At 57.0% G+C, this 16,582-nt stretch overlaps 1 protein-coding gene across 18 annotated transcripts in view; it reads left to right on the top strand.

Moving 5' to 3' along the window:
- Window positions 1–16,582, top strand: part of ITGAE (integrin subunit alpha E) — a 57,873-nt gene that overhangs the window by 19,971 nt on the left and 21,320 nt on the right. For 17 of the 18 annotated variants that reach the window (XR_007911457.2, XR_001795252.3, XR_011383629.1 and 14 more), the window contains 17 exons: window positions 869–960; window positions 1,962–2,029; window positions 2,417–2,534; window positions 2,722–2,868; window positions 3,219–3,334; window positions 3,881–4,032; window positions 4,679–4,832; window positions 5,316–5,466; window positions 5,811–5,878; window positions 6,241–6,376; window positions 6,698–6,840; window positions 6,961–7,101; window positions 7,524–7,748; window positions 8,619–8,749; window positions 11,127–11,242; window positions 11,665–11,828; window positions 13,693–13,821. Coding sequence is in view for 14 of the 18 variants with exons in the window: in XM_070061223.1 (XP_069917324.1) it covers window positions 869–960; window positions 1,962–2,029; window positions 2,417–2,534; window positions 2,722–2,868; window positions 3,219–3,334; window positions 3,881–4,032; window positions 4,679–4,832; window positions 5,316–5,466; window positions 5,811–5,878; window positions 6,241–6,376; window positions 6,698–6,840; window positions 6,961–7,101; window positions 7,524–7,748; window positions 8,619–8,749; window positions 11,127–11,242; window positions 11,665–11,828; window positions 13,693–13,821 (2,251 nt within the window). In the remaining 4 variants the exon portion in view is untranslated. The remainder of the gene's footprint in view (window positions 1–868; window positions 961–1,961; window positions 2,030–2,416; window positions 2,535–2,721; window positions 2,869–3,218; window positions 3,335–3,880; window positions 4,033–4,678; window positions 4,833–5,315; window positions 5,467–5,810; window positions 5,879–6,240; window positions 6,377–6,697; window positions 6,841–6,960; window positions 7,102–7,523; window positions 7,749–8,618; window positions 8,750–11,126; window positions 11,243–11,664; window positions 11,829–13,692; window positions 13,822–16,582) is intronic. The other variant, XM_070061226.1, reaches the window with a different exon arrangement.

Genomic DNA, 16,582 nt, shown 5'->3' with positions numbered 1-16,582 from the left:
AGACTGCGTCAGGGGGTGGATCTGCCTAGGGGCCACACACAGGTGCAGACTCGGTATTATTCAGTACACCACACAGAAATGTGAATGCGTTGCCTAATATGGAGAGCGACAGGGGCTGAGGAAGTGGAGACGGAACCTCATTTCTGCCCCCCATCCTGTGCTCTCTCTGCCCCCCAACCACAGCAGCCACACAGTGACCTTTCGAGGTGTAGACGAGTCCTGGGCTTCCCTTTTCTGTGCTCCCTACTGCCCTCAGCATCAAGAGCCCTGTGCCCCCTCCCCTACCAGCCTGAGGCGCTCACCCCTGGCCTCAGGTGGCCACAGGGAAGATGTTCAGGCTGACCCTGGACCCTGCTGTCTCTCGGGTCTGGGCTGGGGCTGGGGACAGGGACCGGAAGCTTCCAGCCAGGAATCACCTCCCCTGGGGCTGCCTGTGTCATGCTCAGGCACCCAGCCCCAAACCTCCCGCTGTGACTGACCCAGAGGCTGGGGCACCTGGTGTTCTCCTGGGGCGACGCTATCACCGGGGCAGGTCCCCTGGACAGCCACCAGGAAGCCAGCACTGCCTCCAACAGAACCAGTGGTGGCTTCCTGGTTCTGCCACCCCCCACAAGAGAGCATCTCTGACAGGGTGGGTACAGGGAAGGAGGGGTTGCATTTAACCATTTCATGCCTGAAGATATGCCTGCCCCTCATGCAGCCTGGAGGGCTGGGTTGGGAGTCTGCAGCCCTTTTCCAGGTTGGGGCCTTCTCCCTCGCTGGCCACACAGAGAGCTGCAGTGCTCATGGGCACATCATGCCGGGAGGCAGGGGAGAAGGGAGCCAGCAGTCAGCTCAGCTTTACCGTCTATGCCCCCACCCCCACCAGGCTCCTGGTCACCAGCCCGAGAACCAGCAGGCCATCATGGCCCCTACACCAGTGTTCTCTCGTCCAGAATGAAATCCAGTGCCGGCCCGTGGGTGAGTCAGCCCCAACTCCAGGGAGTGCTCTCCAGCAGCCCTGGGCAGGCATCCCGCACAGCCCAACCCAAACCATTCCAACCCCAGATGCACCTCCTGCAGCTTGTCCACCCCTGCTCCAGCAATGCGCAGAGCCAGCCTTCCACCCCAACAGCATGAGCGAGACCTTCCACAGAGTGAGTGCTCTCTGCTGAGTGCTTCATTCGCCTCCAGTCCTCAAAACCACGCCACTCACAGGAAAGGCAGCCACCGCTCAGAGATGTCCTTTGGTTGCCAGTGCGGCCATGGGATCACACCTTAGTACTGGTGACTCCTCAGATGCAAGCCCCAGTCCCAGCCCATCCCAACACAACTCCTCACACCTTAGTGGAATTCAGCCTGACCCGTGCCAGTCTCTCTGTGGCCATGACACATGGAGCCTGGCATATACGAAGTGTGCACTACATGCTACGTGAATGAATGGTTGCCTCATTAGCCAAACTCTGCCAAACCCACACAATCCAACTCAAGTCACATGCGTACTGATGACCACTGGGCTGCGTAAGCAGACTGTCTGTGACACAGAGTGCGTGATCCCATGACTCAAAGGGAAGATTCCACAGGGACAAGTCTTCGAGGCTGGAGGTCCTCGGCCTACAGTGCCATACTGCAGCCTCTGGCCTGCTCCTCCAGCCCAGTTCACACCCAACGAGTGGGCTTCTCTCCATACCCACCCTGCCAGGACAGGGCCCCTGGTGGAAGAATAGGTCAGTCTTTGCTGCACACCCATCCCCAAGTCCCAAGGCTGGGGCCAGAGTGGACATCGGTGGGCACTTGCCCAATGAGTGAGTGTGGGTGACCAGGTTTGACCCTGAAAGCCCCCGCTCCAGCTTCTAGAGGCTGCCCTGAGTGGCCAATGGTTCCTCGTGGGGCCCTGATCAAGGTGGTCCCATGCCCCCTGACCTGGGCTCCCGGCTTGCCACCCAGTGCCCTGGCCTTTCTACCTGAGTTCTGTGTTACAGAGCATGTCCCCATGTCCAAGGGGAAGCACCTGGGAGTGACAGTGGTCCGGAACCACCATGGTGTTTTGGTGAGTGTGTGTGTGTGGCAATGTGCAAGGCCCCAACAAGGCAGGTGCTGACCCTTGTGGGTGACCCTAGCTTGGAGACCCGTCCTGACTGGCATGTTATGCCCAGGGCTGAGCCCAGCCATCTCCCTAGGACCAGCCCCACGGCTGTCGGTATCTCTGACTACCTAGGCTGATGCCAGGGCTGCCCCAGGTGTACCTTGTGACCTGAACACCTGTCCCAGGGGCTGACCTCTGCTCTGATCCCAACACTGACTCCTGCCCCTGGTGAGCGAGTAGCTAGGTAGCTGTTTCTGTGTCACCTACCTGATTGAGTCCCTGCATTCTGGATAGGGTGACAGTTGGCTGGGGCTAGGGATATAGGGTGACCAGTCTTTTCTCTCTCATCAGATATGCACCCAAATGCAGTCTAGGCAGCCCCACAGCCTCAGCTCAGAGCTCACAGGCAACTGCACCTTGCTGGACTCTGACCTGCGTCCCCGAACCCAGGTCTCCTTCATTGATCTTGGTAAGAACTGAACCCACACTGGCCTTGGACAGCTTACAGAAATCCCCTTCGGTCTCCAAAGAGGGGCAGCAGCCCCTGGAGAATGCAGAGGGACCCTGAGGCCCAGAGAAAGGCAAGGCAGGGTGGAGGCCTTGTGTGAAAGGAATTGGGATCCAGTTCTGGGCTCTTCCATGCATGTTCTTTGAAGAGAATCACCTGGATCCACATGTACGTGTGGATGCTGGAGACTGCTATCAAAACAAAGAAGGCGGCATGGGGGAGGAAGAGAGCACAGCCAGGTGGCGCCGGGCTCTGGAGAAGGCAGAGGAGGAGGAGGAAGAGGAAGAAGAGGCAGGTGAGAAGAGGTGGCCTCCAGGGGTGAGGAGTGCCTTGCTCCAGGAGATGGAAAGCAGTGGTTGTGTGCACATGTCTGGCCAGTCCTATCCTACACATGGGGAAACTCAGGCCAGAGAGCAGGAGTGATGGGAGTCGTGACTCACACAGAAAGAGCAGAGCCCATTCCAGCTCCCTCTGCCTCTGAGACAAAAGCTTTGCTCCTGGGAGCGTGCCTGGCTTCTTCCCTGAACTGAGCCCTCAGGACATAGAGGAGGTGGGGGTGTGTGTGCCCTACAAGGCAGGACATGCTGCCCTCACTCCTGTCCCAAACCCCACACCCACTCCTGACCTGCTTGCTGTCTTGGCCAGGCACCGAGATTGCTATCGTCCTAGATGGTTCAGGAAGCATTGACCCCCCAGACTTCCAGAGAGCCAAAGACTTCATCGCCAACATGATGACGAACTTCAGTGAGAAGTGTTTTGAGGTGGGCCTCCCTAAGAGCCAGTCTCATATCACCTGTTACTTATCTACTGTTTTGTGACAGCCTGCCTTAAAATAAGCAGTGCTTCATTTGCTCATAGCTCTGTGGGTCAGGAGGTATTTGGGCTGGGCTCAGCTGGGTGGTTCTTCTGTCGGTCTTGATGTTACCTTTAGCTGCAGGCATCTGGTCATTCGTCTGTGGCTGGGTGGTCTAAGAGGGCCCCACTCACTTGTCTGTCTCCTGTAGCCCAACCTTTTCAGGGCAGCAACCCTAGGCAAGAGCCAGTGCACATGGCTGATTTCAAGACGGCATCACATTTGCTGATATCCCAGTCTCACAGTCACTGTGGAGTGGGACATAGATTCAGGGGGAAATCTGTGATTCTCTCTTCCATCATTACTTGCCTAATTGGAAATTTCCCTTCTGCCCAGAGACAAAGTAGAATGGGTGCATGTATCCACCGCTTTCAGGGGGAGCCTCTCAGTGCCAGAGGTGGCCTTGGGGATGGCCACTCTGCCAACACCCCGTTACCCCTCCTTCCCCCTCCAGTGCAGCTTCGCCCTGGTGCAATATGGGCGGGTCATCCAGACAGAGTTCAACCTTCAGGACAGCCAGAATATGACAGCCTCCCTCGCCAAGGTCCAGAACATCACTCAAGTGAGGAACGTCACCAGGACTGCCTCGGCCATTCAGCACGTGCTGTGAGTGTGAGCGTTGCAGGAATGACCTGACCTTGCACCGGGGTGGGGGTGGGGGCTGCCTGGGGCCTGCACAGGGGCACTGTGGGTGGCGGGATGGCTCTGAGAGAGGAGGGGCTGAGGCTTCAACTGCCCTGTGGGGGCTGCCCTCCAAAAGCTCTTCCAGAGACGTCTTCCTGCACGAGGCTGTAGAGCCGAGCACACAGGGACAGGCCGTGGGGGTTCAGATCCCACTTCCAGCTTGTCCCTGGGCAAGGGAGCCACCCCGCTCTGTGCTTCAGTTTCCGTTAAAATGAGGATGCTAACGGTGCTTGCCCTGTGGGACTCTCTGAGGATTCTTCTCACCGTGGAAGAGCTGAAACCTCAGCACAGACCAGGCTTGCGCCGCCTGGCCTGGCCTGGCCTGTGGCTCTCATGCCGTCACTGTTCCTGCGCACGCATGAAAGGGCCACACTCAAGCGCTGTCCGGCACCTTTGTGTTGGGAGCAGCGAGGAGGGAGACACCTGTGCTGCAGATGCCTCGCTGTTCCCCCTCTGGGAGGGCTGGGTAATCCTCTCCAGTTCTAACACAGGCCAGGGAGTCAGCTCTACCCCTGAGCCCACGCACCCCTGGGCAAACTGCTCCTCATTCACGGTAACTCTCCGACAGAGACGACATCTTCACGCAGAGGCACGGCTCCAGAAAAAAGGCCTCGAAGGTCATCGTGGTGCTCACCGACGGGGACACATTCGAGGACCCCCTCAACCTCACGGTTGTCATCAACTCACCCAAGATGCAGGGCATTGAACGTTTTGCCATCGGGGTGAGAGCCTGGTGCTGGGGGCCACCGCCAGACCCTGCACAGTCTGGGGTGGGGAACAGAGGGCCTCCTGAAAACAGTGTCCTGCTCCCCGCATCCGGTGTCCCCACTTCCTGTCCCTTTCCTAGTGGCAGTCACAGCTCGCTGGCTGAGTAGTGATGGGGGAAGCACGCAGGGGGAACATCAGGGAGCTTCCTGGAGGAGGTGGTGCTGGAGCACAGACAGTACTGGCTGACGCGGGGCACAGCAGAGGGACCAGCATGTGCAGACAGGAAAAGGAGCCTGGTGGGCCCAGGAAAGCACATGGAGCTTGGGAAAACTGGAGTTTGGCTCCAAGAGTGTGGGGACAGAAGGAGGCAGGTGAAGGGGGCCCTGGAGGGCATGTAGGGGCGCCCGGCTCGCTCTCGTGGCCTGGTGAGCCACTGGGGCTTGAGGAATCAGCCAGCCCTCCCTGGGCTGCCCCAGTGACCCAGTGCCTCGGTGCAGGTGGGAGATGCATTTAAGAAACATCAGACTGAACAGGAGCTGAAGCTGATCGCCTCGGACCCTGATGAGACCCACGCCTTCAAGGTGACCAACTACTCGGCGCTGGACGGGCTGCTGAGCAGGCTGCAGCAAAGCATCATCCGCACGGAAGGTGAGGGCTCGGGGGTCCGGCCCGGCCCTGCGCCCCCAGCCTCGCCTCTGTCTGACTTCCACGAGGCACAAGCAGTTCCTGTCCCCTCTCTGGGCCTCTGCTGTTCCATGTCTAAAACGGCCGCAGTCCCCCAGCCCTCCCCTCCCCAGCTTGCTGGAATCCCCACAAGGCTCTGAGGACCTGATCCGGGGCTGGAGAAACACGGGGACAGAGCTCCTTCTCTCCGGAGCTCCGCCCACACCTACTGGGCATTAGCTGCCGAAGCAGCGCCCATGTCTGCCGTGAGCCCGCTGCCGGGTGCATTTCCCCACCTGGTCACACTTCACGGGCTTCTTGGCTCCCAGGCGCAGTCGGAGAGGCCCTCCACTTCCAGCTGGCACAGATTGGCTTCAGTGCCCAGATCCTGGACGAGGTACGTGGCCCACAGGGCCCCAGGCAGGCTCACCTGTGGGCATCGGGCTGGTACCCAGGGACTCAGGACCCCAGTAGTTGCTCTTAACACAGCCAAGCGAGACAGGGTTGGGCCTGTGTCAGTTTGCAGGCAGAGCTCCCGGTGGTTCCAGGAGGTGCAGGGGACCCCCGGTTAGCTTCTTGAGGCATCTACGCTGACAGTGTCACCCATCCAAGGCAGGAGCCTGGGGCAGTCTCCCTATCCTGCCGGCTTCTCAGGCCCTGCGGGTCCAGACCTCAGAGTGCACCCCTGCCCTCAGCGAGGTTTGCTGCATTGGCACCTGGCTCCCTCCGGCTCACTGGCCCCCTTCCCCGCCCCTGCAGGAGCAGGTGCTGCTTGGCGCTGTCGGGGCCTTTGACTGGTCCGGAGGCGCCCTGCTCTACCACATGCACAGCCGCCAGGGCCGCTTCCTCAACCACACTGCGGCTGATGCTGAGGCTGCGCAGTACGGCTACCTGGGTGAGCCGGATGAGACCCCACCTCTGAGACTGTGCCTTAGGCTGCATTCCACTTCCTCAAGGGGGCGGGCCCTGGTTGGTCACATGGGTCACACTGAGACTCCTGCGTGGGGTGGAGTGGGAGGCAGTGATCTCTCCTTTACTGCGGTGGGCATCCCCTGGCCTCTACGTAGGGATGGTGTGGGGGTGGCTGCGGGGCTCCATGCTGAGCCATACACGGCAGTATGTGCATCGTGTGACCATGATTGGTGCTGGGAAGGTGAAGTTCCCAGGGCCCAGGCGGCTGAGCACCTGTTCTTAGGCGCCACCTCCGCCTCCCCAGGTTACTCAGTGGCCGTGCTGCACAAGGCCTGTGGCCTCACCTACGTGGCAGGGGCTCCACGGTACAAGCAGCGAGGGGCAGTGTTTGAGCTCCAGAAGCAGGATGCACGGACCGCTTTCGCGCAGGTGCTAGAAGGAGAGCAGGTACCTGCCGGGGAAGCCCCCTCCATTGTTGGGGAGCGGGATCTGGAGGCACCTGGTGGGGGTACGTAACGGTGGGGGGAAGGACAGCGCTCCCTGAGCACTGGTCCTCCTGGGCTGTAGATGGGGTCCTATTTTGGCTCTGAGCTGTGCCCCGTGGACATCGACATGGATGGGACCACCGACTTGTTGCTGGTGGCTGCTCCGTTTTACCATATCCATAAAGAGGAAGGCAGAGTTTACGTGTACCGGCTGCATGAGCAGGTGGGTTGGTCTCTGTCTTCAGCCCAGCCAGCGGGCAGTACTGGGAGGTGCGGGGGGCGGGGGTGGCTGTACTCCCCCTGCCATAGCTCATCCTGATGGGCAGTGAGGGACCATCACACCCCTTCTCGCTGTGGGGTGCACTTTGCTATCTCACCTGTGGTGCTGAGACAGCAAGTGTGTGGGAGAGCCAGGACAGGCACTTGGGTGCCCCTGCCCATGGGAGTAGAGGAGGCAGGCTCTGGGCCCTGACCTTGAAGGCAGGCGGACTCCAGCTTGACCACTGGCCCCACCCCTCCTCTGAGCCTCAGACACCTGCTGAGAAAGCAGGATCAACCAGCCCGGTGCGGGGGCGCAGGGGTACCTCCTGGGTGGCCCTGGGGTGTGCTCGCCCTTCAGCCCCGAGCTGCCTGTGTGTTTTACAGGCTGGTTCCTTCTCCTTGGAACACACACTGAGCGGGCCCCCGGGGCTCACTGATGCCCGCTTCGGCTTCGCCATGGCGGCTGTGGGGGACATCAGTCAGGACGGGTTCACGGATGTGGCCATCGGGGCCCCCCTGGAGGGTGTCGGGGCAGACGATGGCGCCAGCTTCGGCAGCGTGTACATCTACAACGGACGCCGGGACGGTCTCTTCACCAGCCCCTCACAGGTGACCCTGGGCCCTCTGCTGCCTCCCCTCTGGAACCTGAGGTCGGCAGTGGTCCCCAGTGCCGGGCAGGCCTCAGGGGCTGGGGGTGCCCAGTGAAGGGGAGGTTCCGGGCCAGGGCCTCCCGGCAGACCCTTCAGTGGGGGGACAATGTCTGTCTCCTCCCCTGACTGATACCTCCCTCCCTCCTTGGACCGCCTCAGCTCTCTCCTTCCTCTCTGCTCTTTCTCTGGCTCCTGCCTCCCCAAGACCCTCCCTGCTTACTTCTTGTCCCCCAGGCCCGGCTGCCAGCCTCTCACACCACATCTCTGATGGACACAGCCCTCCACTCCCAGCTACTCTGGAGCCACCTCCCCCTGGAAGGCCCCCAGGGGTCTCATGCTCCTTGGCCCAGCAGGGCCATCCTTTCCCCCTAGAGTGGCTGCCTTTCTGTCCCCCACCTACCTCCATTCTCCACAGCAGAAGCTTGGGATTGGCTGGACACTGGGCACTGTGTCGGTGCCCACGTCCTAATGAGTCTTGCTCGCTCTCAAATCCAGCCCTTCTGTTCCATTCCCCAGCCACCAGCCCAGCTCACCCCTCTCCCCGGATGCCCACCCACCATGCCCAGCTCTCATGGCCTCCCCCTCTCCCACCCTGTGCCTGCCTCTCCAAAGCCCTTGATTTTCCCCACACTTCACCCTTCCCTTCATTGTCCCCTAGCAAGTCGCACCTGCCTCTCGGGTCTCCATCCCAGTGCCACTTCCTCTGGGAAGCCTTGCCCTCTTTCCTGTTTCTAGATGGAGGAGCCCGGGGGCGGGATGGTGGCGGGATGGTGGCTGCTGCTGCCCCCACCCCGCCCCGCTGCCATGCGTTGTGTTTCTGTCTCCACAGCGGATCAAGGCCTCAGCCGTGGCCACAGGACTCCATTACTTCGGCATATCTGTGGCCGGTGGCTCAGATTTCAGTGGCGATGGCCTTGCTGACATCACTGTGGGCACGCTGGGCCGAGCAGTTGTGCTCCGGTAGGAGTCTGCCTTCTGGGGTCCTGGGCCCCAGCCTCACCCACTTGCCTGCCCTAAGTGGCCTCATGCAAAGCCCCAGTGCGGTGGGAGGGAGGGAGGAAGTGCAGGGGGTAAGGGCTGGTATTCTGAAGTCTGGCCTTGAACCTCAGCTCTCACTTGTAGGTGTGCTCTGGGGCAGGCTATTTGATTCCAAGTCCCAACTTCCCTTTCTATCTATAGTCAGGAACAGCATGGAGTAGTGAGGACTATGGGCGGGGATTCTGAGGAGGGGAAGATGCTGCTTGGGGCTCCTGTATCCCACATCCGAGTGCCTGCATTTCAGTCCCTGCTCTCTGCTAATCTGCACCCTGGGAGGCAGTAGGTGAGGGGTACTTAGGTCCCTGCCACTCACATAGGAGACCCGGATGGAGTTCCAGGCATTCAGCCTTGGCCTGACCCAGCCCTGGCTGTTGCGGGCATTTGGGGAGTGAACCAACGGATAGAAGATCCCTTTCTCTGTCTTTCTCTGTTGCTCTGCCTTTTAAATAAAATCAATAAGTAAAATACACTTTCAAAAATCATTTAAAAAGTTTTTGGAAAATGGAATTAAGATACAAGGTTATTTTGTTTGATCCAAAATTGTTTGAAATCCAAGTTTCAAATCTAAGTTTTTGACAGTACGCATTTTCTATGAGCTTTTTGAAGCCCCCTTATATGCACAAAGTGTCTGACGCAGTGCTTCCTGGTGGCTGCTGTTACCATGGGGAACCTTGGAGCTGCCAGGCTCCATCCCCAGGGACGCTTGAGCCCTGGCCCTGTCGCTAGAAATAACTGGACGGAGCTCCTGTCTGCTCATCCCCCGCATGTGCTCGGGCTTGGTTGTCCGCTTGCCCCTGCTCAGCCACTGCGCAACGTGTGTGCGCCTAAGACTGGGCTCTGCATCTCACCCAGCCTTCATTCCCCCAGATCTGCCGCTCCCTCAGGCTTCCTGTCTCAGCAATGCTGTCGTCATCTGCCCACACATTCAGGACAAAAACCTACACATCCTCCAGAATCTTCTCCCTCCCTCTCCACCCCATCAGCAAGCCCACGCTGGCTCTGTGGGCACCGCAGCTCCTCCTCTTCCCTCTTCCATGTTCCGTTCTCCATCTAGCTGCCAGAGTGGTCCTGCACTTTGCTGCTGCAGACCCCTCCATGGCTCCCACTTAGAGTAAACCCAGACTCCTTAGCGTGGCCTCTAGGGCTGCCTGTGACCTGGCCCTACCCACCGCTCCACTCCCATCTCCTGTCACTTCTCTGTTTCACCAGTCTTGCTGACCTTTGCCTTCCTCAGACAAAGCAAGCTCATTCCTGCCACAGGCCCTTTGCACTAGCCACGCTTGCTGCTTATAATTCCTCTTCCTTCAGCTCTACATAGGCATCTCTTAAAAAAAAAAAAAGATTTATTTTATTTGAAAGGCAGAGTTACAGAGAGAGAGGGAGACACAGAGAGGTCTTCCATCTGCTGGTTTACTCCCTAAATGGTCACAATGGCTGGGGCTGGGCCAGGCTGAAACCAGGAGCTTCTTCCACATGGGTTTAGGGGCCCAAGCACCTGAACCAGCTTCCACTGCTTTCCCAGGTACATTAGCAGGGAGCTGGATCAGAAGTGGAGCAGCCGGGACTTGAACCAATGCTCACTGGGATGCTGGCATTACAGGCAGCAACTTCCTCTACTACGGCATAACACTGGCTCTTGGGCAGCTCTTTCTTTTCTAAGATGTATTTATTTATTTGAAAGTCAGAGTTACACAGAGGGAGGAGCGGCAGAGAGAGAGAGAGAGGTCTTCCATCCACTGGTTCACTCCCCAATTGGCTGCAATGGCCGGAGCTGCACCGATCCGAAGCCATGTGTCAGGAGCTTAATACAGGTCTCCAACGCAGGTGCAGGAGCCCAGGGACTTGGGCCATCCTCTACTGCTTTTCCAGGCCATAGCAGAGTGCTGAATCAGAAGTGGAGCAGCCGGGTCTTGAACCGGCGCCCATATGGGATGCCAGCACTTCAGGCCAGAGCATTAAGCCGCTGTGCCACCGGCAGCTCTTTCTTGTTAACAGATCTCTACTTAAATGCTCCCCATCAGTGAGGCCATCCCTACCACCTGGCCTCTATTACTTTATCTTGCGTTATGTTTATCCTGCTGTTACAGTACACAGTTTCCCTCTTTTGTGTATTTGCCCACTGCTTTCATACCAGAGCAGGGCTTTGCCTCTTTCCTTCCTGGGTCCTGAGGACTCAGCGCAGCACCTGCGTATTGGAGATGTTCAGTGGAAATCCCCTGGATGCACGCATGCACCAGCCGAGCACACCCCGACAAGTCCCCCCGCCACTTCTCATGGTCCTCCTTGTTGTGTTGCGTAGCTCCCGGCCCGTGGTTCGTCTGAATGTGTCCATGAACTTCAAACCCAGCCAACTGCCAATTGGTTTCAACGGCAGCACGATGGCGACTTTGTGTTTTAATAGCAGCTCCAAGTCAGGTAAGAGGCAGCTGGGCTGAGCCTGGGCCTTAGGGGACATTGCTCTCTGGCTGTGGCAGGGGCAGGGAAGGCGGCTGCAGAGGGTGCTTCCATGAGGTCCCAGCCTTGCAGGCCACACTCTGACCCTATTGTGAAGCACGGTATGGGGTCCTCGCCTCAGGGCTGAGTTTCAGGTAGAAGACTCAGAAGAAGGTTCCAAGTCCCATTGCTGTGCCCGCCGCTGTGCTGGTGCAGGGCAGCTGGGAAGGGCGTTCCTCTGTCTGTGTCTCCCAGGTCAGGGTGGGATTGGCGAAACGAAGGAGGCCTGGCCTCTCCACATCCCCCTTCCTGACCCTTGCGGGGCTGCTGTTTCCCGGGGCAGGGAGGGTGGGCCACTGGTGGGGGCAGGTCGAGGCCCCTCCCAGCCTGATGTGCATTCCCAGACCTCGGAGGGACAGCCCTCAACTTCACGCTGGACGTGGACGTGCTGAAACCCAGGAGAAGGCTGCAGTGCCTAAACACGAGAACCTGTCTCGGCCAGCTGAAGGAGTGGGCCAATGGCTCTTCTGTGCGTGAGAACTTTCAGCTCACCTCCACGGAGGCACAGGTGCGTGGAGGAGTTCAGGCGGGAGTCTGGAGCCGCCTGTCCTTGAGAAAAGACTGCAAGTGAGCGGTGCGTGTTCCTCACGCAAACGAGGTGAGGAAGACGGTCATGGCAGGGAGCAGGCGGTTGGCATAGCGGCTAAGATGCCCGTGTCCCACATCGGAGTACCGAGCTTCGGTTCCCAGCTCCAGCTTCCTGCTGATGCAGGCCTGGGGAGGCCACAGGGGTGGCTCAGGTAACTGGGTGCCTGCCCACCACGATTTCTGGCTCCTGGCTTTAGCTCAACCCAGCTCTGGCCATTGTGGGCGGTTGGAGAGTGAACCAGCACGTGGGAGCCTCTCAAATACATGTTTAAAAATAGTCATAATGGACCAAGAATCACATAATGGCGCGGAAGCTGGAGGCGATTATAGCAGAAATGCTGCTGTCGTGGAGGGCGGGCTCTGAGTCTCCTAGAAGTGGACGGAAAGGGAGATGCCCTGATAGCCGGCATTTCTTAGTAACAACCAGGCAGAACGAGCGCCCCTCCCCGATGTTCCCCAGCCTCACCTGGTACTAACGGGAGCTGGAGGCAAGTCACCATCAGAAAAACTAAACAACTCAAAGGTAGAAATAGAAAAAAAGAAAAAGAAAGGGGAGTGTTGTGGCATCGTGGGTTAAGCCACTGTTTGCAATGCCAGCATCCCATATCAGCATGCTGGATGGAGCCCTAGCTGCTCTACTTCAGATCCAGCTCCCTGCCGTGGCCTGGGAAGGCAGCAGAAGACGGCCCAAGTGCTTGGGCCCCTCCCACCCACGTGGGAGACCCGGATGGAGTTCCTGACTCCTGGCTCCAGCTTGACCCAGACCTGGCCATTACAAGAATTTGGGGAATGAACCAGAACTCAGCCTAGTAGGACCCAGAACTTTGGACTAATGGGGATTGTTTATTTCAATAAACAAATTCATGAATTATTCTTCTGACCACAAATCTGCTTCCAAGTTGATTGTAATTTTTTTTGAGAGAAAGAGAGACAGAGACAGACACAGAGAGCGTTCCCATCTGCTGGATCCCCAAATGCCTCCACCCAATGGGGCTGGGCCTGGCTAAAGTTGGTAGCCAGGGACTCAATCCAGGTCTCCCTAGGGGGTGGCAGGGATCCCTTTGCTTGGGCTGTCATTGTGACCTCCCAAAGTTAGCAGGAAGCTGGAGTCAAGAACCAGAGCCAGATACTGAACGCGGCTATGCCAGTTTGGGCCATGGGTGTCCTGACCTCCAGGCCAATGCCCGGATTAAGAACGAGTTTCTTGCGTGTCTGTGTAAAAGCTACATTTTTCTGCCAGGGGTCACGTTCACAAACTCTCCAGTGTTTTAAAACTGTTATGGTAGAAAGCCTCATTTTATTTCATTATTGAGAGAGACAGAGGAATCTCCCATCAGCTGGTTCATTCCCCAAGTGCCTGCAACAGCTTGGGCTCAGTCAGGCTGAAGCTAGGAGCCAGAAACTCAGTCCAGGTTTCCCACGGAGGGGCAGGAACCCCAGTGCCTCTGAGGATCCGCATGGCAGGAAGCTGGGATCAGGAATGGGGCCAGGGCTCAAACCCTGGCATCTGAGATGGGATGTGGGCACCGCAAGGGCTTTCCCAGACCATTAGCAGGGAGCTGGATCCGAAGTGGAGCAGCTGGGACTTGAACTGGCACCCATATGGGATGCTTGCACCGTAAGTGGGTTTACCCGCTACACCACGGTGCTGATGCCCATTTTAATATTTTTGGAAGGTGGTTGGGACTGCTGACTCACCACCTCTGTTGTTTATTTCTTACTGTGACTCTGTCATGGTTAAAAGCATTCTCCTTTTCACCTGTTCTCCGGCACGGATCCCACAGCTCTGTGAGGAAGACTGCTTTTCCAACATCACTGTCAAGGTCAGCTACCGACTGCAGACCCAGGAGGGACAGTGGGACCGCCCCCAGCCCATCCTGGACAAGTACACGGAGCCCACCGCCATCTTCCAGGTGACCTGCCCGGGGGGCTGTCCCACACAAAGCACCGGCTCCCCTGACCCCACGGGATATGTGAGTGGGATGGACAGGCCTCAGGCTGCATGTAGGCCCCTCACTCTACAAATGGGGTGGCCGAGTCCTGGAGGTATCCAAACCCACCCACCCACCCACCCAGGACTCGTTTGCTTTCTGGTCACTCAGAGGTGCAGCATGTGAGTTGCAGACGGCCGCCCTTCCATGGCAAGGGTCTCTGATGGGGGGTGGTGGGGCTCCCTTGAGGGGGCTGCGCTGGAGCCATCCTGCCCTGCGTTGCAGAAAAGGTGCCCTCTGGTGAGCTGCCACTTGAACCCAGCCCACAGGCCGAATGTCTGGCCCCACCCACCTGCACCCCAACCTCTGCTCCAGTGCCCCGGTGGGGAGTGTCACAAGAAGCGGTTCTTATGAGTAAGGGAGATCACGGAGAGTGAAGAGTCAGCTCGCTGACCCTCTGGGGTCTGAGGGGATTTTCCCACCCCATGGAGCCCTGGCCGCCAGGCTGTTTAACCCACCTCCTTGTAGAGTGTGGACACACCAGCAGGGAGGGCGGTAGTAGTTACAGCTGGCGGGAGTGAATCTGGTCTCCAGAGAAGCAGTCCAGCAGGCACAAGCAAGCTCCAGGTAGCAAAGTGTGTTCCTAGGTCATCATAGCACGCTCGCCGCTGTCTCTGTCTTTAATAAAAATGTTCTGGATGAATTAGGTCATAGAAACCTTTAGCTCCGGTTTTGGTTGCTACCCTCTGCACATGTCAGTCACACAGAGTGAGTGGGAACAGACAAGCTGGTGAAGTCCACGCGGCCCCTCTGCCCGGGAAGTGGGAAAATCCAGTGCCACAGCAAAGGCTGTCATCTTAATATACATATTTTTATAGAAAACTTTTATTTAATAAATATAAATTTTGAAAGTACAACTTTTGGATTATAGCGGTTCTTCTCTCCCTAACCACCCTCTCACCTGCAAACCATCCCATCTCCTACTCCCTCTCCATCCCAATCTTAATATATTTTTTAAAGATTTATTTATTTGAAGGGCAGAATTACAGAGAGAGAGAGACAGACAGACAGAGACAGAGAGCGAGCAAAGTCCTCCATCTGCTGGTTCACTCTCCAGATGGCCCAATAGCTGGAGCCGAGCCGATCTGAAGACAGGAATGAGGAGCTTCTTCCTGGTTTCTCATGTGGGTGCAGGGGCCCAGGCACTTGGGCCATTCTCCACTGCTTTCCCAGACCATTAGCTGGGAGCTGGATCAGAAGTGGAGCAGCTGGGACTAGAACCGGTGCTTCAGGCCAGGGCTTTAACCCACTGAGCCACAGCGCCGGCCCCATCAAAATTTGTTCAAATAATCTTTGGAAAATAAATGTCAAATGCATATTAAAAAGTGCACATCACTGTGTAACTTGTGTTTGGTAAAGCAGTTGAGCCTTTTAAACAATTAACATATCGCTGACTTTATGGACAAGACCGAAGTCTATTTAGAAAATGGAAAGTTTGATCCAGCTCTCTGCTAATGGGCTTGGGAAAGCAGTGGAAGATGGCCCAAGTGTTTGGGCCTCTACATCCATGTGGAGACCTGGAAGAAGCTCCTGGCTTCAGCCTGGCCCAGCCCCAGCTGTTGTGGCCATCTGGGGAGTGAACCAGCAAATGGAAGTTATCTTTCTCTCTCTCACTCTGACTTGCAGTTTGAAAAAAAAAAAAAAAAGGAGTAAATGACTTACTAACAAAAGTTTCTGGGGCCAGTGCTGTGGCACAGTGAGTTAAGCCACCACCTGCAGAGCCCGTATCCCTTATGGGCGCCGGTTCAAGTTCCAGCTGCTCCAGTCTTGACCCAGCTCCCTGCCAATTTTTTGGGAAAGGCAGTGGAGGATGGCCCAGTCCTTGGGCCCCTGCACTTATGTGGGAGACCAGGAAGAAGCTCCTGACTCCTGGCTTCAGCCTGGCCCAGCCCCTGCTATTGTGGCCATCTGGGGAGTATACCAGTGGATAGAAGATTCTCTCCCTCTCTCTCTCTGTAACTCTGCTTTTCAAATAAATAAATAAATCTTTTTTTTTAAAAAAAAACTTCCTATTTTTTTCCTTTTCCTCCCAAAAGAATTGAAAAGAAGGGATGCTCAGTCAGGCCCATCTTCCTGTAGTTTGTTTATTTTTAACTATTTTATTTATTTTATTTAATAGAGTTATGGAGAGGGAGAGGGAAAGATAGAGAGTGCTGGTTCACTCCCCAAATGACCACAAGGGCGGGAGCTGGGGCAGACTGAAGCTGGGGGCCAGGAGCTTCTTCAGGGTCTCCCACATAGGTGCAGGGGCCCAAGCACTTGGGCCATCCTCCACTGCTTTCCCAAGCATATTAGTAGGAAACTGGATCGGAAATGCAGCAGCTGGGATTCAAACCGTTGCCCATATGGAATGCAGGCATCTCAGGAGGCAGCTTTATCCGCTACGCCGCAGCGCCAATGCCTTTTATTTTAGCTTTAGTAATACCTGGAAACCCAGTGAATTATCCACAGAATATTTTCAAATTGTCCACTGACCTGGAGGTTTCTGAAGGGCACAGGCCATTTTGTAGAAGGTTCTTCAAGCTGGACTGTCTGAGGCTTCTTCGTGATCAGGTTCAGATTGTGCACTTTTAGCAAGACTGTCACGGAAGCAGAGTCGTGTCCCTACCACCTCAGATCAGGTGGCACCTGGAGCTGATGGCTTCCATCCCTGGTGCTGTTTCCCCGGGAAAGTGAGAGGCCC

This window comes from Oryctolagus cuniculus, chromosome 17 (assembly GCF_964237555.1).
Source record: "Oryctolagus cuniculus chromosome 17, mOryCun1.1, whole genome shotgun sequence".
Lineage (NCBI taxonomy): Eukaryota > Metazoa > Chordata > Mammalia > Lagomorpha > Leporidae > Oryctolagus > Oryctolagus cuniculus.
This window is presented reverse-complemented; position numbering and strand designations above follow the sequence as displayed.